General features: G+C 35.5%; 1 protein-coding gene across 1 annotated transcript in view; it reads left to right on the forward strand.

Moving 5' to 3' along the window:
- The window catches only part of SRBD1 (S1 RNA binding domain 1), a 147,818-nt gene that overhangs the window by 65,520 nt on the left and 58,053 nt on the right, over positions 1 to 24,245 (forward strand). The window contains exon 16 of the mRNA XM_070948314.1: positions 9,797 to 9,879. Coding sequence (XP_070804415.1) covers positions 9,797 to 9,879 — 83 coding nt within the window. The remainder of the gene's footprint in view (positions 1 to 9,796; positions 9,880 to 24,245) is intronic.

Here is a 24,245-nt window from a genome sequence, read left to right on the forward strand (position 1 = left end):
ATGTAAGGCACATAATTCTGGTCCACAACATATCAGCTCTCAGATCCCATTTGGAAAGCTATATATTTGTTGTCTTTCTTTTCACAGAATTCCCCCAGCCTTGCCTATTTTCTCTCTCTCAAACATATGTTTATTTTATCTATGGGAATGAATGGCAACTATTCATTCATGAAAAAAAAAAGAGAGAGAGAGATAAAATCAAAGTGCAAGACACTCTAGCATTGTATGCAGTTTGGGGTGTTGTCCTTTAAGGTGGCTATAAATGCATTACAACATTTATATCATATAAGCACAACTTTACGGAATTACATGGAAGAGAGGTTTACCCAGGAGGACTGGGGAGAGCCTAAAAAGATAGGGGCACATTTTACATGGAAGAAGGCAAGTACCTGTTTTGTCTTGCTATAAATAGCAAAATTAAACTTCCCTTTTAAGAACACATGTCACATAAACATTAAAAGAAATTATCAATGAGAACCCATCTTATATTGATACCAATAACCAAAAGGATGTGAGGTCCATTGTTTGTCATTGCTTCCAAGGTGCCTGAAACCTTTAGCCTGCCAATGAATATATTTAATAATTTATTTATATAATCAGTCAGAAGTCACTTTCCTTCATAACATAACAAATCTAATCAGTAGATTTGAAGAATCAGCTCTGAAGATGTTGGTTAGCTTATATGATGTAGGTAACTATTCTTTTTTCTATCCGTTCTTTGTATATATAGAATTATTTGAAAATTCTTTTAATGGAACCTTTTTAAAATATCAAGCTAGGTTTTTAAAATCAAGGAAATACAATCTACAGGCAGTGAACATATATTCTGTACTGGAACACTTCAGTATAAAAATTCAGGCTTAAAAAAAATACAGAATATTCTTCTTTAGGGAAAGATTGAGGTTGAACTAATTATATCCTAATAGCTTGTGGTTGACATATATTCGTTTATATGTTCATTCGTAAAATTATGCTCATTCTGCTAGCATCTGGAAAGCTCATAATATTTAAAATACATAGTTCTTGTTGGGTTCCTGTTGAAGCCATTTTGATGTTGCTTGGAAAATAGAGTAACTATGTTTAGAGCATTTGGTTTATGAAAAAACACAAATCAGGAAAATACCTGATTGCAAACATTTTATCTGTCCTGATAAATAGAGGGGAGAAAAATGACACTGATTCTCCCTATGGAAACTCCTTGCTGTGGTTGTCTTAATTACCCCAAGAATTTAAAAGGGAACCTTATTCTTTGTTTGAATTTACTGGTGCCTCAGCTTCCTGAATTCTGAGCAGCGAACAATATTAGAAAAAAACATAAAAAAATGGCTAAAACGTAAAATGAGACAGGAAGCACAGACTAAAATGATCTAAGAAAATGTTTTTTTAAAGAGATAATTATATTCCTTATAATGCTATTCTTATTATAAAATATAATAGGGATATTTTTCCTGTTTCTCCTGCCAGTTAGATTCATTTGTGAGTAATCTATTCCTGATTTTTTATTAAGCTCTCGTTAATATGATTGAAAATACCTTTTAATATTTATTTATGTGTTTAATTTCTTAGCATTTGAAGGTAAATAAAATCCATGCTATTATAGTAAAAATGTTCTTCATTCTTTGCCCACTTAGATATTTGCAGTTACTCTTTAAGTTACGTCAGTGTTACAAATATTATTTGGGGTGGGTGGGTGTTGTCTATCTCTTTTTTTGCCTCTTAAAATGACGTATATTTAGTTTTTTTATGTCTCATACATGAGAAAATCAGTTTTGTTCCCCCCCCCCTTTTTTTTGGTTTGTGTTTGTGTGCTATTTGGTATCACTTGGCTAGATTTTCTTGCCGAGCATTTTAATAAAATAACAGCTTTGCTGTTGACATATATCTGGTTACATTAGAGGAAAAAACCACAGCAATTTGCAGGAACCCTTTATTTTTGTAGCACCCATAGTTGGGAATCTGTTCTTCCTTGAAATAAATGAGGGACCTACAATTCCCTCTTTCAGTCATCTTTTTGACTATTGGATGAATGTGTCCCTTTGGTCTTTGTCTCTGCCAACATTTTTAACGAACATATTTTACATTGTTTTGATTTATTATTTTTATTTTTATAAAATATTAATAAATATTATATTTATTGAAAACTCTTTTGAATGGAAATGTGTATAGATGGCCAAATAAATGGGTAACTTTAAGCCAGCACTCCCCCCCCCTTGGTTCCCCAGTGCCGTCCAGATGTGCAGAATTCTAGTCCACGACAACTGAAAGAATCCTAACAAGCAGTCATTTCTAATTTAAATCTCCAGCACCTTCATTGATGTAATTAAAATTCTTCCTGGACAAAATACACTGGATGTACTGTACCTGTTGCCCAATTTTCCTAATTACTAGAAAACTCTTGAAATAGAAAATAAAATTGGTATGATTTCCCCTCCTTACCCCAAAAATGTCAGAAATGCAGTCCATTTTAAAATAATGTATAGCACAAATGAATAATGAAAGTTTCTGCTTTGGGCACTTCAAGACGTCTCAAATAGTAGGCTAGAGCAGAAGTCTTCAAACTTGGCAGCTTTAAGACTTGTGGACTTTAACTCCCAGAATTCTCCAGCCAGCATAGCTGGGAGTTGAAGTCCACAAGTCTTAAAGCTGCCAAGTTTGAAGACCTCTGGGCTAGAGCAACTGCTAAGACCGATGCAAACAGCTGCCACTGAACAGTTCAGGTAAGTGACTCTGTCTCACAACAGGATGCCAGGGAGTGCTGAAGATGTCGAAGTCTAAAAATGCATTGAGAAACCATGTATATACCACATGCACATCAGATATGCAATATTGGTGATATTTATTTATTTTTTCTCTTTACCATCAGCAGCATCATAACTGTCTGAAAACAGACATACTGCAAACTAGGTAATGAGAACATTTAGAGTTATTAATTAATGCCATTTGAGCTATGGGAACATTTGCGGTTGTGGTGATGGTTTTCGTATTCTTGATTGTAAGGTATTTTGTAGGATCCGTTACTGTTATTGTTTTTAAAAAAAGTTAAAATGTTAATCTATATTGTTCTGGTTAAGTAGCACTTTGGGAAAGAAGAATCTAAGTTAATTTGGTAGCAGTCATAATAGACATAAACAGCCAATATTGTTTGGCTTGGGTTGGGTTTAGTTTAGGGTTTTTTTTGTTTTGTTTTGTTTTTTTTTTGCTTTTTACATAAAAGAGCTTCTGGCCCTGCCCGCCCCTTCCTATTTCCTACAGCAGTGTCATTGCACTTTACTGTTTATTGGCAAAAGCATTATGCTAGATAGTGGCTTTGTCATATCAGATTTGCAGCAGGAAGTGGTCTGAGACCACCACGCTGATATTGAATTGCTTATTTGAAAGGTGCCCCAAGCATACCAGGTGATAAGAGAGGATCCTTGCTGAAAATCTGCATCATATGCCAGAGATGCCAAGGTGAAAAGTGTGTGCATGAAATTAGCGTTGCCACTTGATTCCTCCACTTTCTTCCAGCTAAGAAGATGTAGACAGAGTTCCTGCCTGACAGGACAATATGTTGTTGTCATACCAGATGCTGCAGTTGTGCCTTATTCCTAATTGATGACCTAAAAGATTTTGTCTCAATTTGATAGGAAAGGTCTTCAGGTGATGTTTCCTAAATAAACCGAATTAACCTTGCATAACAGTCAAGGAACTGCACCGGTCTTGGTTTGTGTTTTTTTAAAAATAGTGGATAAAATCTTCTTTGAGCTCTCATTATTCTTTTTGTTTTTATCTCATTAGTTTTTTTATTCTACGTTAGTCTAAAACATCTTATCTGAACAATAGTATTTTTTTTAAAAAAATATGAATAATCCTAAATATTTGACCTGGATTTAAAAGAACATCAGAAATCCTGATACATACATACTTCATTCTTATTTGTATCCTGTAGCAAGAAAAATAAAGTATTTGAAAATATATTCCAGAGTATTATAAAAAATGAAAAGTATCTGTGTGTGACTATCATGAAGTTTCATTTCATCCCATTTTATTTATGTACTTACGCATTTTAAAACTTTTAATATTTATTGTACATTTTATTAATTTATTTGTATGTTTACAGTGACAAATAGTGTTATGTTCTCCAAAAGGAAGGATCTCTGTTGTAAATTCCAGAAGCATAAGGATCTTATTACTTAAGAAATAGTAATGAGCAATTTATATCAGTGGTGAAATGTAAAATTTGTTACTACCGGTTCTGTGGGCATGGCTTGGTATGTGTGGGAGTAATATGATTGAGTGGGCGTGGCCAAGTTTTTTTTTTTACTTTTAAAACCATTTTTTCTACAACCTCTTTGACTGAAGAGGTTGTAAAAAAAATGCTTTTAAAGCCTCTGACGATCCCAGCTAACTTGCCTGATTGGCAGCGGCTTTCTTTTTTTTTTTTTTTTAAAGCCTCTGATGATCCCAGCTGAGCTGGGCGATCATCAGAAGCCTTTTTTTTTTTACTTTTAAAAGCATTTTTTTGGCCAAAGAGGTTGTAGAAAAAATGCTTTTAAAAATTAAAAAAAAAGCCTCTGATAATTGCGCGACTCAGCTGGGCAATGGGGGGGCAGGGATTTTTGCTACCGGTTCTCCGAACCACCCGCCTCCATCGCTACTAGATCGGGCGATCCGGTCCGAACCAGGAACATTTCACCCCTGATTTATGTCTCCTAGTATGATATGATATTAATAATATTAGTTGTTAAAATATTGTTCCCAACTCTTAGCATCCACACTAAGTATATAAATATATACAGTACATGATACTTTATCCAGGTACTCTCACTAAATCATGATTTAGTCTTTATTTTTTTCATCATCCACTTTTGTCAGTTTTGCACTTGACTGGCAAGCCACAATTAGTACTCAACTGACAACCACAATTAGGACTGAAAAATTTGTTGTTAAGTAGTGCAATGGTTAAGGGAGGCACGATTGAACCAGATTTTACGACCATTTTTGCTATAGTTGTTGAGCAAATAGCCGCAGTTGTTAAGTGAGACATTGCAACTCCCCACTGACTTTGCATGTTGCAAGCCAGCTGGAAAATCATGTGACCACAGAATTAACGTAAATGTGGGCCAGTTGCCAAGTGCTAGAATCACGACTATGTGAACATGGAAGTGATGCAATAGTCGTAATTTTGAGGATGAGTCATAAGTCACTCAATGCACCAAAGCATTCATATTATTACCTTATAGCAGTGTTTCTCAACCTTGGTAGCTTGAAGATGGGTGGACTTCAATTCCCAAAATCAACGTAAATGTGGGCCAGTTGCCAAGTTGCCAAGATTCTGGGAGTTGAAGTCCACCCATCTTCAAGCTACAAAGTTGAGAAACACTGCCTTATAGTTTGGTGTGCCTTGTTTGAGGGCTTCCTTATGTTGTTTGAGCTTGCATGTACATGTGCTCAGAAGATCAGCAAAGGATTTTAAGTTGTACCTTTGAGAACCATGGCTAATTCAGCACTTTGAAGATTAAGAGTTGTGGTTTGCACAGCCCTACTTGATATAGAATTCCAACTTTGTATATTCATCTTGCCTATTAAAATTATGCTTTGTGTTCTGATTCTTTGTGCTATTTTATTCCTTTTTGGTTTCTTTCTGCATATTCTTCTGAGCAGAGTCATGGAATTATTTAGATCACTCCTCCCAACCTGGTGTTTTCCAGATACGTTGAGCTTCAATTTATCATGGGATTTAAAATTTAATCTACCTGAGGGATGCTACAATGACAGTAAATACTTCATTTTGTATGCTCAAGTAAATTCATTTTACAATTCTGCTTTTTCTTCTATTGTATATGTTATTCATCTCTTCATCTTATTGTTAATTTCACCCATCATTCTTTTCCTCTCGTTTTTTCTTAGTAAAACAATCCTATCTTTTAAAAGTTGTCCTTGATCCATACCATCAGAGTTCCAATTGGTAATTATAAGAGAGTTTATTATAGGAAAGCATTTCTTTTGTAGGCTATAGTACTTGCACAGATTAAGCTTTTGTGATTTTGACAAGAAATGCATATGTGAAGTCTTTGAATTCACGAGTTCTCTGTTATAGAAGCCGACAGATCAGATGTCACTAGCATAGTTGTTTCCAAGTCAGGCTGGAATCTGCCATTGTTCATGTATGTTAAAACTTGTATTAAAGGACGTGAAACCTTGTGTGTGACCGAGCCATGAACTTTAAATTTAGTATATAACTTTTTTCTTTTACAAAGGAAGAATATGCAGACCTTTGGAATAAGAGATAGGTCATGGCACGTATTAGTTGTATCTGAATATGCGGCTTATGTTCTGGCATTTGAAATATTTCAGATAAACAACTGAGTATTATGTCCTATATTGTATCTGATAAAGCACCTATGAACCACTCTAAGAAATAAATCAATAATAGTAGGTATTCTTCAGGTACTGTAAATTTATGTTATCAACATAATAGAATGGCAGCATGTAACTTTTCCCTGATTCTTTATTTTCCACCACCATCTCTCCCATCACCCCATTTCTGAAATTTCTGAGGCATAGAATGAGGATATTTGTGGAGGTGGATGTCATATTTATTTATCAAACTTTTAAAACCACCCATTTCCCTCACAAAGGGACTCTGTGTAACATATATTAGTCCCATAGCTGGGTGATGAGAACAAGAATGTGAGACAACTAGCATACTCATTTTCTCTCTCTCTTCTTTCGTCTTTCCTCCTTCACACATCATTTGTGTGGTTTTGGTAGTTAGGTTTGAATGATGGGCAACCAAATGTAAACAAACTCACTCCTAGTGTCCCAATCTTGTCATTTTAAAAAAAACTGTTTTATAGTTTATAATTAGGAACTTGGAAGCTGACATTATTGGAATATTTTTTTCTTCTTTCCTGCTTCTTTCTTTTGGTTGCTGGGAATTGTTAACACTGAACTAGAAACCTTTGATTATGGTTGTAGATTGTAAGGGGTGATACTGGGCAGGAATGTGTGATTCTCACACCATAGAAAATTGTTTTGTAAACAAGTGATGGATAGCATAAACCTTCAAGGTCAGGAAACAAGTAGATGTAAACAAGTAGAATCAAAAAGGGAGAAGGAGATCCAGAATTCAAGTGTTGATACCAGCATATGCATATAGGCCAAAATTTCTTGGTGTTGTTAAATAGAGAGCATCTTATAAGTACAACTTGATAATTTTTTTTTCAAACTACTCATTCTGAGTCTCTTTGGAATTGTGGAATCTAATTGCTCTATCTGGTATGAAACTTCGATGTAGATGCTCCGTACTATGAATATTCTATAAAATCATGTTTTTGGTTTTATAGTACTCAGACTCTTGGCTGGCCCTAGTAATTCAAGCTAGCCGCTGAATTTTCTTTGTGAGAAAGTACTATTCAAGGATTCCTATATGGTCCTGGAGTAACTGTGATATGCTATCTCAGACTCTGTAAGTTAAAATGTTTTCCAAATGACCTCTCCAAATATTGTTTTGATAAGCTTATCAAGATGCATCCAAGTACAGCCCAGATCAAAGTGAATGTGACAGATTTCATCAATAGGATACTTAGCGGACATCTCACATTGGCCTGTTGCCAGATCATCCCACCTGCCCCTCCCCAACAACAAACCGGCTACCCTAATTACTGATGCCAGACAGTGTGTGGAAAATTGCAAACTTTTGCTGTTCTTATTGCTCACGGTGCAGGCCTGAACATGAGTGCTTACCAGTATTTGTTCACTTTCATTCCTTGTCTTTCTCCACAGAAGCCCTAAGTATCAGTTCTGTTTCATCCTCTATTGCAGTCCTTTAGTAAAACAAACAACTTCCTGGGATAGGCACACAAAGAGAAGCTATTTGGAAATTATTACCAAGTATGTGGTGGAATAGTCACAATCCCCAGACACCACTATCCCTCCAACACAAGTCAGAACAATAGGCATCCAAGGCCAGGTCTACCAGGCCACTTAGTTTCCAACTCTTCCCCTCCCCTAGTTGCAATTACAGGAAAGGAGACTTGCAAGATGGATGTCAGACCAGACAGGAAACATGACCAGAAGAACTAATTCTATCTTATTCTAAGGCTACATTTGTCTATGCAATTATTTATTTATTAGATTTTTCCCCACCTTTAGTACTTTATAAGTAACTCAAGACAGTTAACATACTCCTTCCTCTTCCTAGTTTCTCCACAATAACAACCCTGGGAGATATATTGAATAACTGGCTCCCTTGTTGCCCCTTCTCGCAAGGTCTTTACATGTATCGTTGTGTTCAACTCTTCTTTACAAATTTCTACACCTCTTGTTTCTACCCTACTATATCTTATTGTCACCTTGCTCTCCACTCCTCTCTCTCTCTTTCTTTCCAGTCTCTTGTCACTATGTTTCTGTTCTTTCCCCTCCTTGTCGCTTTGTTTCTCTGATCACCACTCTCAGGTTTTCCACCCTGTTCCTCTTCTACTTTCTTCACGCTCTGAGAAAAAGAGTGAGTGCAAACTGTAACCTCTCGTCTAACTAATGTAAAAACAACTAATATCTTCCTGAATCCCCAAGTGATTGCCAGTCACAAAAAGAAAAGAAAACTTACTCAGGACATGCTTGTCACATAGGGAACCAGTCCACAACCTTTGCAGCTTGACAGCCCGGGGGGCGCGGAGGGGAACTGGGCCATGCGAGTGGCAGGCCAGCGCACAAGCTCAACTTGTGCAAGTGGCGAGATGGCTCGTGGATGCATGTGTACACCGACCCACCACTCACACGGCCCGGTTCTGAATAGGCCATGGCCTGGTAGTGGGCCATGACCTGGGGTTTGGGGATCCCTGACCTATGGTTATATTTATTTACTATAATACAAATGAGAACACACTTAAACAATATAAGCTAAAAAAAAAGCAATCTTTCAAAAGCATAATTATTGTATACTTTGTGTTGCTTAAAATGAATAACGGGGGCATCCTTTCTCAATCTAGTATTCTTCAGATATTTCAGAATCAAAGATTTGATGCACTAATATTAAGAAACCTGGATATGTTTGTAGTATTTCCATAATTCAACCTGAAAGTCAAATTTGTAATTAACATTGAATATGAAAGGAGTTAGTTTCTTAGAATTAATTAATTCATTAATTAATTAATTAATTAATTCATTCATTCATTCATTCATTCAATAACTATACCTGACTCCCATCAACTCTCCCATCAACTCCCATCAACTGACTGAAACATATACATTTTTTTGAATTGCTAATGATCTACTGTTATGTTGTATGGCCATATAGCACAGATTTTTCAGGCTGTTTTTATGTAAAGATTACTTTACATAAAAGTCTGGCCTCTGCCTTTGTGGCATTTATGTTGGAATTTTGTAAGCTGTTTTGAGTTGAGGAAACAGGGAGTGAGAGAAAATATATGGAAATAGAGGCAATGAGAAAACACAAAAATTCCAGCTGTTTATATAATTTGTCTAAACTAATTAATGTTAATACTTGATTACTGTGGCATGTGGTCCTCTTAATGTGTTGTTTGCATTCTTACAATCACTCTATTTTTCACTGTACATGCCTGGCAAGATTTTTTTCAAGTTAAATTAATGAAAACATGCTGCTCGCGATCACCACAATATGTATTTTCTCATTTGAGACTTAATTTTAACGTACACTACAGCTTTATTTTCTGTGCAGTTAAAAAACAGAATGAAAATTCATTCCACTAAGTAAACCTAATGAAAAGTACAGTAATTTTATTTGTCTTGCATTCCACATAATACCATTTCTTGCTCTGTTTTCTCCCCCCAGTTTCCATTGCAAGACGTGTACAAGATCCCTTAGCTGAGCTAGTGAAAATTGAGCCCAAACATATTGGAGTTGGAATGTACCAGGTAAGGCAATATAAAGTATTTTAGTCTAAAGACTGTTGGACTAGTCTTTAGTCCAATATGATATGAAACATTGCTTGGTAATTGTCAACTATTTATATGGCCGTTTTAAAAGTTTCATGGAATAGTAATACATATTTTTTCCAGGATTAAATATGAAGGTTTAGTATTGCAGCCAGATTTATTGCCTATTAAAAACATAAAATCAGGCTTCTAACTTGATCTGCAAATCTTCCTCTCATTTACATAGGTGCAATGGTCATTTTGAATTTTTAATCTCATTTTGGAAAATGCTGTAAGATTCACAGTTCAGACAATTGGCCTCTGCCCTTTTTTTACAGTTTTTTTCATCTAATATTTGGCTTTTTTACAGTTTCATCTAATATTCGACTTTTTTACAGTTTTTTTCATCTAATATTTGTGGAAGCACTAACTATATTTTACGTTATTTTCATTAATTAAATGGCAAATTAATTCATTAATTAAATTTCATTAATTAAATGGAAAGTTTTTAGATTTTATATCTAAAAGATATAGATATCTATAGATATCTGACTGCATGGCTGATCTGTGTGTACACACACACAAACAGATTAGATGATAGATGGATGCATGGAGGGATGGATAGATTGATGTAGGTAGGTAAATGATAGATAGATAGATAGATAGATAGATAGATAGATAGATAGATAGATAGATAGAATACAATAGAATACAATACAATAGAATACAATAGAATATAATAGAATTTTTTATTGACCAAGTGTGATCGGACACATAAGGAATTTCTCTTGGTGCATATGCTCTCAGTGTACATAAAAGATAGATAGATAGATAGATAGATAGATAGATAGATAGATAGATAGATAGATAGATATCCAGTGATTTTTGGAATTGGATGTTGAAAATTATATGTGCCATAGGTATATATCAGTGGTGAAATGTAAAATTTGTTACTACCAGTTCTGTGGGCATGGCTTGGTGGTGGTGGGTAATATGACTGAGTGGGCGTGGCCAACTTTTTTTTTTTTTTTTTTTTTTTTTTAGTTTTAAAGCCATTTTTTCTACAACCTCTTCGGCTGAAGAGGTTGTAAAAAAAATGCTTTTGAAGCCTCTGACGATCCTTGCTGACTTGCCTGATCAGCAGAGGCTTTCTTTCTTTTTTTTTAAAAAGCCTCTGACGATCCCAGCTGACTTGCCTGATCGGCAAAGACTTTCTTTTTTTTTTAAAGCCTCTGATGATCCCAGCTGACTTGCCTGATCAGCAGAGGCCTTTTTTTTAAAGCCTCTGATGACTGACTTGCCTGATCTGCAGCGGCTTTTTTCCCCTTTAAAAACATTTTTTCTATAACCTCTTCGGCTGAAGAGATTGTAGAAAAAATGCTTTTAAAAGCCTCTGATGATCCCAGCTGAGCCGTGCGATCATCAGAGGCTTTTTTTTACTTTTAAAAGCATTTTTTCAGCCAAAGAGGTTGTAGAAAAAATGCTTTTGAAAATTAAAAAAAAGCTTCTGATGATAGCGCGGGTCAGCTGGGCAATGGGAGGGGCAGGGATTTTTGCTATTGGTTCTCCGAACCACCCGCCTCCATCACTACTGGATCGAGCGATCCAGTCCAAACCGGGAGCATTTCGCCCCTGGTATACATGATATAAAGCCACTGAGAATTGGTTATAAGATGGATGGCGATATAAATGTTTTAAGTAAATAAATGCATAAATAAAAATATATGAAAATACAATGTAGTTGATAGAATATTGAAATGAAAAAATGTTTTTTAAAAAAGTAAAATTGCATATTTTTTCTGAAGAATCCATGAATCTTTAAACCTTGAATAGGATAAGGGATAAAGGAAGGTGATAGGCATTAAAAGATAATAAAAAAAAAACTAGAAAGATCAATTTTTGAAACATATGAAATCTGATAAGGGGCTCAATGCCCACCCTAACCCAGGGTGTACGGGAATGGAGATTTCTTGGACATCATTAAGGTGGGAGTCATATAATCTATTGCTATGCCTTACCAAGCATATCAGTACCAATTGCCATATTTTAAGGCAATTTTCTGTTATTTATTGCTGCATAGACTCTTAGAATTTACTGTTGTGTGAGGCTTGCAAATAACACATATATGCATTTTAATACACACCATATGATATAAGCAAATATTTGATGAAAAAGTTTAAATTAATTAACTTTTAAAGTTTAAAGTATCTATCTTTTAATTTAATGATTAATATTAGTTAAAAACCTCAGTTGTGCAGATGATACCACCATTAGATGATACTAATGGCAGAAAGTGAAAAGGAACTAAAGAGCCTCTTGATGCAAGTGAAGAAGGAGAGTGCAAAATTTGGCTTGAAACTCAACATTAAGAAAACTAAAATCATGGCATCCGACCCTCTCAATTCCTGGCAAATAGATGGGGAAGAAATGGAGGTAGTGACAGATTTTATTTTCCTGGGCTCCAAGATCACCTCAGATGGGGACTGCAGCCAAGAAATTAAAAGACGCTTGCTCCTGGGGAGGAAAGCTATGGCAAATCTAGACAGCATACTAAAAAGCAGAGACATCACCCTGACAACAAATGTGTGTATAGTCAAGGCTATGGTGTTCCCAGTTGCAATGTATGGCTGTGAAATTTGGACCATAAGAAAGGCTGAGCGCCAAAGAATTGCGGCCTTTGAACTATGGTGCTTGAGAAGACTCCTGTGAGTCCCTTGGACTGCAAGGCGATCAAACCGGTCAGTCCTAGAGGAGATCAACCCTGACTGCTCTTTAGAAGGCCAGATCCGGAAGATGAAACTCAAATACTTTGGCCACCTAATGAGAAGGAAGGACTCCCTGGAGAAGAGCCTAATGCTGGGAAAGATTGAGGCCAAAAGAAGAAGGGGATGACAGAGAATGAGGTGGCTGATGGAGTCACTGAAGCAGTCGGCATGAGCTTAAATGGACTCCAGAGGATGGTAGAGGACAGGAAGGCCTGGAGGAACGTTGTCCATAGGGTCGCGATGGGTCGGACACGACTTCGCAACTAACAACAACAAATCAGTTAAAAATGGAAAAGTAATCATTTTGAAAAACACTTTGAAGAGCTCCACCACCAAATGGACAGGGTGCTACTGTATCTCCCTCATAAATTGGATCCTCTGCCCACTTGCTGTTTTCTAAACAAACAGAATACCAGGTTGCCTGTGACTTTTTTCAGCATTATATTAAGTTTACTTGTGAGGCTGAGAGAACAGAGCTTGCATCAATATGCTCTTGAATATGACATTACATGTGTTATTCAGAAATGACAAAAATCATGGTAATCCTTCAGAGGACGGGAGTTATATAGTCAGTTATTATAGTCATTTTGTTTGCACCAGAATTGCAAACAAAAACATATTAAAAATAAAGTAAAAGCCAGATAAAATATTACAGTTAGTTTATCAGTAGATAATAAAAGTCTGCCTAGTTGTGCTTGAGCCTTAGCTGAATATAATTTTAGAGCTGGTGGGATATGCTCTGTTATTCTGGTGAAATGCAAAGATTGAATTGCAGCTGCTGTTTTTTGAGCAATTTGTTTTAACAATAATTTTGGTGTGTACTCTGGTTCAAAGTACATGGAAACTCATACCCAAATTTTTAAAAGATTTCACTTTGGCCATTTATTCTTCAGGCATGCAGTTTAGGTCTCTTTACAATATCGGAATCTTAGTTTTACTACAGTTTTACTCTGTTCCAAAACTGGAGTAGATTCTGTTTCCAGAAAGCCATAGCTGAATGTTTTTATAACTAATACAGGGAAGATGGTCAGTTTCAAGTTGATTGTCTAGATGAAATTTCTATACAAGAGTAATTAAATTCCATTGAAATTAAAGTGTAATCAATCAGGGAAAACCCTGATCCAACCCAGTGGGAGAATTCATCAGGCAAATCACTATTGTTAGATCCATTCAACAGATACAAAGTTTTGTAATGAACACTGCCCCTTCTAATCCCCTTTTCAATTTTTAGATTGCTGGCTTTGTAGGGGGGAATGCAACTATTTCTGAAGTATTGATGGGATTGAGTAAAAAGCATCTTATCGTTTGCCCTGCCTTTACATTTAGATCACCAGAAACTATTACATATTGTAAGTAGAGGAGTTATTAATCATAAGGATACTAATGTATGCTTCAAATTTAGTCCACAAGTAATAGAACATTATTAAATTTTAGCAGCACAGACATTGCATAGTACTCCCATTGGGTTTAACTGTATAATTTTTAATTGTAGTTTACTTGAAATTTGTATACTTAAGTCACGATCCAAGAGCTGCTAAAAGTGAAAATGACTTCCCTCCCTGCTTGTAAATCAGCTGTTTTCTAGCCAGGTAAATTCAGCAACATAATTCATGAAAAGCAGAGTTTTTGGATTTAGCATTCCAGCCTGCAGTATTCCATGAAATAATTGTTAGGGTTTTTGAACTTGGATGAAAGTCTGAGTTCCCAGTAATGGCCATTGTAAGAGGCAGATCATCAAGAGCGATGGGAATATAAATTGGTTCATACTGCTTAGTGTTAAGATCAGCTGCCAGAAAAATGACATTTTGGGTGTCAGAGAAAATAATATCAGTATTAGAAGTATCTATTCCAGGGATAGCATGAAGCCCAAAGCCAGACTTCTCTCTGTAAGTAGTTGCTAATAGCTGGGATAAGAGTTCTTCTCCTTGGTCAGTTTGATCTTCAGCATATCCATCTAGCTGCCTTAATAATTTAAAAGTAATTTCAGTGGAATACAATTGGGGAGCTACACTATAGGAGGTATTGGTATTAAAAAGCATGTCTGGATCCAATGAAGACAAGAAATTAGCTTTTTTTTCAGGGTCTGTGTAGATTCTGTCATTGATGTAGCACTTTGTCAAGCTGCAGATTGTCAGGATTAGACATTAAAAGTTCTCCATTGGTGGTCAGTGTACCCAGGCTTTTTGTGATTGTGGCAGCATTAGCAATTTGTTGATTGACAGTCCTGAATACATGATAGGATAAAATTAATTAATGGTTTTGCTATAGAGACTATTGTCACCAGTGTTTCTGTTAATTTATCCACTCTCTGTATGATATCTGCTTGCTCTGAATCTGGCAGTGTACCAAATGAGTCAATCAACTTTTCTTTCAGTGAGTCCTCAGCAGACTCTCTAGCTGTAGATAATGCAGTCTGTTGATTAGAGCTCTTCTTTGTTAAGGTCACTGCTAGTGAAAGATCCCTGAAATTATATGGATTCAAATTGTTAGATTTAAAGTGGTAATATCCTTTTGGGAAAACTGATCCAAAAATGGGCTAGCTTTCTCTGAACAGAAAACATGTACTGGGAATATTGAGAAGGTGCTCAAGAAAAGCTTTATGTTAAAAAGCATGCTGTGGATTTTGAAATTGCTTAAATGTGAGCAGAATTCTCATGCAGTCTCTTTTATATGGCAGCCATTGGCGTGTAGTAGATCTATCAAAGAGCAGCTGGGTCAGTCAAGGCTAGAATAACTACTTTTTTGAAGTCCTTATGATTCCCTATTCACTGCGTTATTGGAAATCTGCAGAGTGATCTGATTGGTTTATAAGTAATAATTGCACTTATTTCATCTCTGCCTTTTTTTGACTTGAGAGTTAAGCCTTCCCAGGTATTTCTTTCTCTCCTAGTAGATTCAGGAGTGGGGTTAGCTCTAAATTCCCCTGTTAGCTGCTTGTTGCCATGAGCAGCAGGTGTCTTTACAGCTTCTGCTGTTTTATTTGGGTGACTTTTTCATCAGGTTCGCCTGATCCGCCAGTTGCGTCCCTTTGTAGTTTGGGACTCTTTACGCACGGTCACTCACGCCCTCGTCACCTCCCGTCTGGACTATTGTAACGCTCTCTACATGGGGCTCCCCTTGAGGAGCACTCGGAGGCTCCAACTGGCGCAGAGTGCGGCCGCGCGGTTGGTGATGGGAGCGACGTGGCGCTCCCATGTAACACCTCTCCTGCATGAGCTGCACTGGCTCCCGGTGGTCTTCCGAGTGCGCTTCAAGGTTTTGGTTATCACCTTTAGAGCGCTCCATGGCTTAGGACCTGGCTATTTACGGGACCGCCTGCTACCACCAATAGCCTCCCACCAACCAGTACACTCCCATAGAGAGGGACTCCTCCGGGTGCCATCGGCCAAACAATGTCGACTGGCGGCCCCCAGGGGGAGAGCCTTCTCTGTGGGGGCACCTAGTATCTGGAACGAGCTCCCCCCGGAGATATGGAGGATCCCAGATCTGCGTACCTCGTGCGCTCAAGACTTTCTTGTTTCATCAGGCTGGCCTGACCTAAGTCTTTCCCCTTTTTAAATGGAAATTTTAAATTTGGTTTTAAAGTATTGGGGTTTTAAATTTGTTCAGCCAAATTATTTAATTCGTTTTATTCTATTTTAAATTTTGTATTTATATTGTTTTATTTTATGGCTGTTCACCGCCCTGAGTCCTTCGGGAGTAGGGCGGTATACAAATTCAATAAAAACTAAAACTAAACTAAACTATGAGTATACTTTACAAAGGACTCTTCTAGTAGTCTAATTTTTGACTGAAGTCAAAGGTTCAAAGATCATGATGACAGTTTGTGTTCTGATCAGGCATCGCCATCGCCATCGCCATCCACAGTTATGAACTGTTACATTTCCCCTTTTTAAGTGCATATCATCCCCATCTTGCATAAGCAATGCAGCTGCTGAACAAACAGCAGCAATCTGGGGAGGGAAGAGTATTCCCCACCAGGGAAGAAGAAAGTTCTGTAAGCTGTTACCTTTCAATTTCTATCTATAGATCCCATTCTGAAGTGTTATAAGAGTTATGTGGGTTATGTCTGTTTGGAGACTGTATGTCATAGTTACTTACTGAAATTATCTATTTATCACAAATTCATCCATTTTCTTCTTTAAAGGTTTTGGTGGAATCTTTGTTGTGGAGTCTCTTCTTCCTTTTTCCCATTCTTGAGTTCTGCTTTATATTTTATGGATAGATGACCTTCCAGGTATTACTGTTTATAAAAAGTAAATTAAAAGAATATAAAATGAGAATAGCAAGTTCAAAGATGAAGTAAAATAAAACAGACATAGATTTAAAGCTGCTCACTCATCGCCATCTTTAGACCACTCCCATCAAAGTTTGTCACCAAATGACTATGTTTAACAAGAAGTCTTAATATGTTCTCAAATAAATTGTTTGAGAATTTTACACATTTTTTGACATATTTAGTAGTTCCAAGCTTAATAAATTGAGTGACCTTTCTGATAGCCATGGGAGGAGAATGTATGACTCCCCAGATATTATTGAACTATAATCTGACTTCTGGGCCATGGTGCTGATTTGCTGTAAGGTATAGATCTTCAGCCCAGCAAGTGTTGTTCCTGCTGGCCCAGATACCTAGAAAAGTTATTCTTACTAAGAAACAGGGGGGAAATTCAGCAGGTTCTGACAGGTTCTGGAGAACTGGTAGCGGAAATTTTGAGCAGTTTGGAGAATTGGCAAATACCGCTTCTGGCTGGCCCCAGAGTGGGGTGGGAATGGAGATTTTGCATTATCCTTCCCTAGCCACGCCCACCAAGCCATACCACACCCACCAAGCCACACCCACAGAACTGGTAGTAAAACAATTTGGATTTCATCATTGCTAAGAAAGGCATCTCAAATTTATTTAATCAGAAAAAAAAGTTCTAGAAGAAGTTCTTTTATTGATAAATGAGAATTGGGGTTGAAATGAATGGTCCTTGGTGCTCTCTGAGCTTTCTGTATTCTAGCAGACATTTTGTTACCCTAACTAGGTAACATCAGTGCTGGTAGGAGAGGGATTTACTCTCAATTTATATTCTAGTGGTTTGCCCTGTCAGTACTCTGAAGTTCTATATGGCCAAACATGGACTGTAAATTAATAAAGAATTTAATATAGAAACTGAGCATTTGATGTATCAGAAAGATGAGTATTTGGTCTCTGTTCAACATCAGCATCTACCACCTATGTTAGTTAGTAGATACTGATTTTTTGTTAGGTGATTCAAAATCTTACAGGAATAGATGCATCAAAAAAGGATAGGAAGAATCTTTCTACTCCTGATGGTTGCTCTAATGCTGATGAGAAACTCGTCAGAGCATTTTCCCTTGTTATAAAGGTTATATAGGGTCTTTCTGAGAGAATAATGTTTTGAAATGAAATAAATTTTCTGATGTAGGCATGATGACAAGTGTGCCTTGTGGTTTATCTTTAATCCCCCAGTGACAAAAACGGAATAAATAATAGCTTTAGGTAACCCAAATTGCTTGCTTGTCAGAAGTTTTTAAACAAAGCATCACCCTAGAAGATATGTAAGATGCATGTTCAGTGATGTAAAGGAATTGTGAACCAGCAGAGCATTCAGCACAATGACACTTTCAGAGACAAATTGTTGAACTTGTGTGTCAAAGGAGTGATTATCCTTGGGCACAGAACAAATCTAAAAAAAAAAAAAAGATTAAGTGATTGTGACCTTTCTTCCTTTAAATATAGTTAAGTATTTGTTTTCAACAGAAAAGTTTAAGGGCAAATAAAGAAGGAAGACTTGTATAAATCTGGGGTAGAAGCAAAAATTCTCTGTTTGATAGTTCCTGTTTGGTTCCAAACTTTTTCTTTCCAATTTTGATAAGAATTACAGAAATTTCACTTGATCCAACATAGGAGACTCATGGAGTAGGAGACTGGGCAGTCTGCCATTCATGATGATCTAAAAAATGGCCAATGATGTATGTGTCACAGAGTTTATTTATTACAATAAAACTACTTAATTGAAATGGAAAGGAGAAACATTATGGTGCTTTGTATACCATTTATGTAACATGAGTAAGAATATTCACTATTTTGGATTTTATTGTCAGGCCATATAAAAACAAAATATATATTCTGTTAGCAATACATTCCTTCATGTTCTGTATACTGATATTTTTTTCTCCTTGATGAATTTGAGAAATTGGCATCTTTTAAATATATGAGAGATAAAATTCATAGGTTTTTTTTGAACACTAGAAGGGAAACATACTTCATTCCAGATGTAACTACAGCATTTTGTGTCAAATAAAATCTGCGAATAATGCTTCAAAAAATAGGCTTCTTAAAAGGAAACAGTTAAACACACACATACCTTCCTGGTTCCATGTATTGCTTCAAAATCCTGATCAAATAAGAATTTTATGGTGTATAATATAATGCTTAATATGAAAACAAGGCTCATAGGAAGTTCTGCTATACCTTCTCCTCTTGTTTTTTTCTTTTGCCTGCTTGTCTTCTCTTGGTGGTTTAATGTGTATGATATTTTTACCCTTACTTCTTTCACTCTTTAATTTTAGACATTTTGTTCTGCAACAATAACTATTGTAAAATAAAACTGGATATTATATAGAAATGCTTTTGAAATGTTTGGATGGATGGGTCGATCGAACGATGGATCGATCGAATGATGGATCGATGAGTGGGTGGGTAGGTAGGTAGGTAGGTAGGTAGGTAGATAGATAGATAGATAGATAGATAGATAGATAGATAGATAGATAGATAAGCCAAGAACACAAGGACAGCCAAAAATACAAATAGATCATTGAATGAATGAACCAAGCATTCTCACTCAAGGCACAAGTTACCAGGCTCAAATTATTACTTTGGGCATATTATATGAAGACCTAGCTCTCTGGATAAGGATCTACTGTTGGCAAAAGTAAGAGGAAAGAGAATCTATCTATGTGGTCACAAAGAGTTGACACTGTCTTGATGGCACATAATGGATCAAATCAGAGAGAACAAATATGAATGGAAAGGGGTCAGAAAGCGATTAAAATTTAAAGGTATACCATTTTCCTTTAACTGGCTTTTGGGAGGTTTAATTGTCTCTAATTCTTTACATATTTCATGACCATAAATGGGGTGATTAAAGTGGCATGAGATCACACTGAGAAGTCTTGAATTTTTCACTCCTGAGAAACAGAAGTTTTCTAACACCCAATATAAAATGAAGTGCTAGTGCCAAGCCAGGAATAGGCAGTTAGGATTTGCATGACATTCCTCTCATGTAACATTTTTCTTTATTTTATACATTTCTTTCTTTTATTAAATAAACATTCTCAATAAAAATTATAAAAAACAAATTGCTGTATTCCTCCTTTCTTAATTATTAGCTGTCACATCCAACTCTTTATAGACTTGATAAGCATTTTTTTATATCCTTCATTTAAGTCAATGATACAGAAGCTGAAGAGCTGAGGATCCAGGAGTTATCCAGGAGACACTCCACTCCATCTCTTCTAAATTTGATAAGGAATATTCTTGGAATATGATTTTTTGTTTAACTCTAAACTTAGCTGAATTGCTAAAAGTAAAAAACGAAAATATAATTACACATAAATAAATAAATAAATTACACATAAATAAGTTCAGCCTTAAAGAGCTTTGGTTGTTTTAAGAGTCATAGTAATTTTTTAAAAAAATAGTTTTATTAAACATTTTTTAAAAAAAAAACAAAAAAGAATCTTTAACAATTTTTTCTTTCCAACAGTTTGCATTGGTAAAACATTTCTTACTTACCCATTTTTTCTCCCTTATTTCAATGTATCCTTTATACATATAATTCTAATATTGATTTATTTACTTATATAAATAACAGTATACACAATTTTATTTCTACAATCTGCATTTTTTCTGTTTCCACTTGTTTGTTGTTACATTTCTACTCCTATATCTTCCTTATAGAGTCATAGTAATTTTAATAGATGGATTGATAGAGTTGTGGTGGTGCAGTGGTTAGAATGCAGTATTGCAGGGCTAACTCACTGCTCACTCCAGGAGTTCGATTCTGAATGGCTCAAGGTTGACTCGGCCTTCCATCCTTCCAAAGTTGGTAAAATGAGGACCCAGATTGTTAGGGACAGTATGCTGACTCTGTAAATAGCTTAGAGAGGTCTGAAAACACTGAAGCAGTATGTAAGTCTAAGTGCTATTGCTATTTCTTAAAAGACTGTCATGTTTTTTCCAGTTAATGCAGAAACAAGAAAAAAAACCAGTAGTTATTTCAGTAAATATCAAAGACATTCTGTGCTCACTCAAGGTCAAAAACACTTTCAGGATCATTATCAATATTTTCACAGCCATATTAATTTTACCATCCCCGTTCATGTTAAAAGTCACTAACTTATAGTGTTTTTATAAACCATACATTTTCTTTTTCTTTTGGTTATGCATTAAGATATCTTTATTTCATGATTTTATGGTCAAATATAAGCTCTGTAGATTCCAGATTCCCCTCTCCTCAGCAACACTCTTGATCTAGAAACATTTTTTTATTATACAGTGATTATCATTGTTGATCTTTACAGCAACAAAAATAGGCATTTTTTAATCTGTCAATCTCTAAAATTTCATTTTTATTACCAATTCATACCATGAATTATATTAAATTAAATTAATGTTTATTTTAAACAAAAATTAAATATGCCCTAATGCAGAATTACGTTGTTTGTTTTTACAACTGTAAGTCATAAGCAATTAATTCTCCTTGGAATTAACTTACCATTCCCAGTAGCATCATATGTTGATACAGGGTTAAAGATAGTTTAGTGTTTTTCTTCAGTAAGTTGGGCTCAACTTTGGAAGATTTCAAGTTAAAGGAAATTTTGAATATTCTTAACAGCCTACATACAAGATTATTTAAGATGAATGCTGTCATTCTTACTGTCATCCAGATGATTATTCTAAATCTGTATTCAAGATTTACAAAAATGTAAATCAGCAATTTCTTTCTGTTTCATTTTACATTTCTTCCAATGTTTAATTCAACAAAGGTTGATCACTATATAGTTAAACGGGGGGATTCCCCCATATCCACATAAGGATTCTTCAGCAGTGTAGTAAAACCTAAAATATTTAGTTTGATTGTATGAGATTAAAGAAAACAGGTATAATAACAAAGATACTTTAATTGTGTGGAACCAATTATTGTTTTCTCCTAGACTAGGCTAGACTGAGTCTACGATTTTCAATGTTAACAGAGTAGAAGAGTCCAACTCAAAGATGACTTTAGTTTTCATTTAAAAAGTTAAAAAAAAACCTTTTAATCAAGCTCATCATATTTCAACCTTTAAATTATATTCATGCCCCTTTAATAGAATTCAACAGATTATTGATTCTTGTTTATTGACAAGTATTTGCCTTCTAAAAAAACGAATCTGAATAAGTAGAACAATATTCAATAGTAGATATGCTTTAATAAAAGCATTTTTGTTGCTAAGACTGCAGCAACCATGCTTTCATCAATTCTCCCGCTTACTGCTGTAGTCTAGATGCATCACAATGTTTACTTAAGGACAAAGTTCACAAAAGTAGAGTTGTGGAAGTGATATAAGGCTTAATGGTGATATTTGAGGGTCCAAATATTTGATGGTCCAACTTTCTGTTAGGATAAAATCACTTTTTTCAACAGTTTCTCCATTAGATCTTAATGGATGATAACTTGGATATGACAAAACAATTCATATTGCTAGATCCATTTAAAAGCATGTTAAAAATGTTTATTATATAGTTTCATTTAAGTTTGACCTGGCCTGGATATTAGAAAAAGTTTTGGTTGTTTATTTCAATTTATTATTCAGATTTCATAGTTATGTACACTTTTAAGTGAAAATGATATGTATTACAAGAATAATAACAGGAATGGAATAATGTGCCATATTATTTGTGCCACACTAATTTTTTATAACAACATACAAGTCTTAGAATACCACTTAACAAGACACGGGTTTAGAAGTACTAGATTCAGGGGATTTGATGTGGCGTTATTCAGGCAGTCATGTTTCTTTAATTGTGCATTTTAAATGTTGTAAGCTGCCCAGAATCTTTTTGGAGTTGGATGGCCTCAAAAATCCAACAAATTAAATTAAACTAATTATAGCTTAAGGCTCGTGTTAGATATCATGTGTGATAAATTTCCTCACTGATAAGACTTTTTAGAGCCAATTTAAAACTTTTCAGAATTGAGACTACCTCCCAGACTGAATCTTTGAGAAAACTATTCATATATAAGGACTTTTTTTTTTCTTTACCCACTGCCCAGCTTTCTAAATATTTTTCATTTATTTTACCTCCGCTACTTGTTTAGGAAAGTCTTCATTATTGAAACATCTGTCTCTTATATTCCTTTACTCCATCTGAATCAGTCTCCAGTATAATTTATATTGCATTCTCTGCAATTTGGTCTCACCAGCTGTTCTTAATGTTCTGCCATGGTGTTATCTCCATAATAAAGTAATTATTTTTAGATGATGTAATTCTGGCAACAGGCTTTCTCCCTATGCATAATATCACATACAATCATAGATAATGTGGGCACCACTTTTCCTACAGACACTTCCTTCGGTGCCTACCAATCTCTGTATCTCATCTAACTTTAATTTGTTTTTAAATTCTTCTAATTATTTTTGTAAATTACAAACTAATAAAAAGTTGTTATGCTAGAAAATGAAATGCCAGCCAAAGTAATAACCAAATACTTAAGGAACTCACAGCTGATGGTGAAAGAAATGATGGTACTAGTTTATTTTTTTAGAATCAAGAATAAAGATGATAATGTGCTGGAAAAGTAAAGAAAATATTAATAGGGAGGAAGGCAATGACAGAATTACGCAGCATCATGAAGGATAAAAATAATTTTATAACAAACCAGAACAAAAAAAAAAATGTTTTTGCAATATAAATGTACAGCTGTATCAGCTAAACACCGAAAAACAGCAAGATAAAAAAAAAAAAGATTTCTTCGCGTTACAGATCTGGAGACCATTATAAAAGTACCAGGAACTGCATGAAAAATTATTCAGTGAATCCTGGCTAAAATAAAGACTGACTGTTCCCTTTAAGACAAGGATGAGCACTCAGAAACCTCTGTCCTTTGGCTGTGTGGTATAAGCAGATGATAGCCTTAAAAAGGATGCCATCCCTGGCAAGAGTAAGTAAAGTAGAATACAGTAGAGAGGCACTATTGGTCATGCCTGATGATGACCTATTTCAAAGCTGGGACGAGGATGGTGCTCCTTGATACTTGATACTCCTTGATCTCTCAGTGGCTTTCAATGCCATTGATCATGGTATCCTGTTGGATCAGTTTTGGGGATTAGAATGGAAGCATTGGTTTGCTGTGGCTTTCCTCCTTTCTACAGTGGCTGAATTCAGCCAGTGTTGGCATTGTAGGAAACTGCATCCATGACTCCACACTTGTGGGATGCCACTGAGGTCAACTCTTTCTGCCTTGTTATTTAACATCTACATGAAACCACTGGTGAGGTCATCTTGTCAGTTTGTAATCAGGTATCATCAATATGCCTATGATACCCTTA

The sequence above is a fragment of the Pituophis catenifer genome, unplaced genomic scaffold (assembly GCF_029215685.1).
Source record: "Pituophis catenifer annectens isolate HBS135680 unplaced genomic scaffold, rPitCat1.0.hap2 SCAF_1, whole genome shotgun sequence".
Taxonomy (NCBI): Eukaryota; Metazoa; Chordata; class Lepidosauria; order Squamata; family Colubridae; genus Pituophis; species Pituophis catenifer.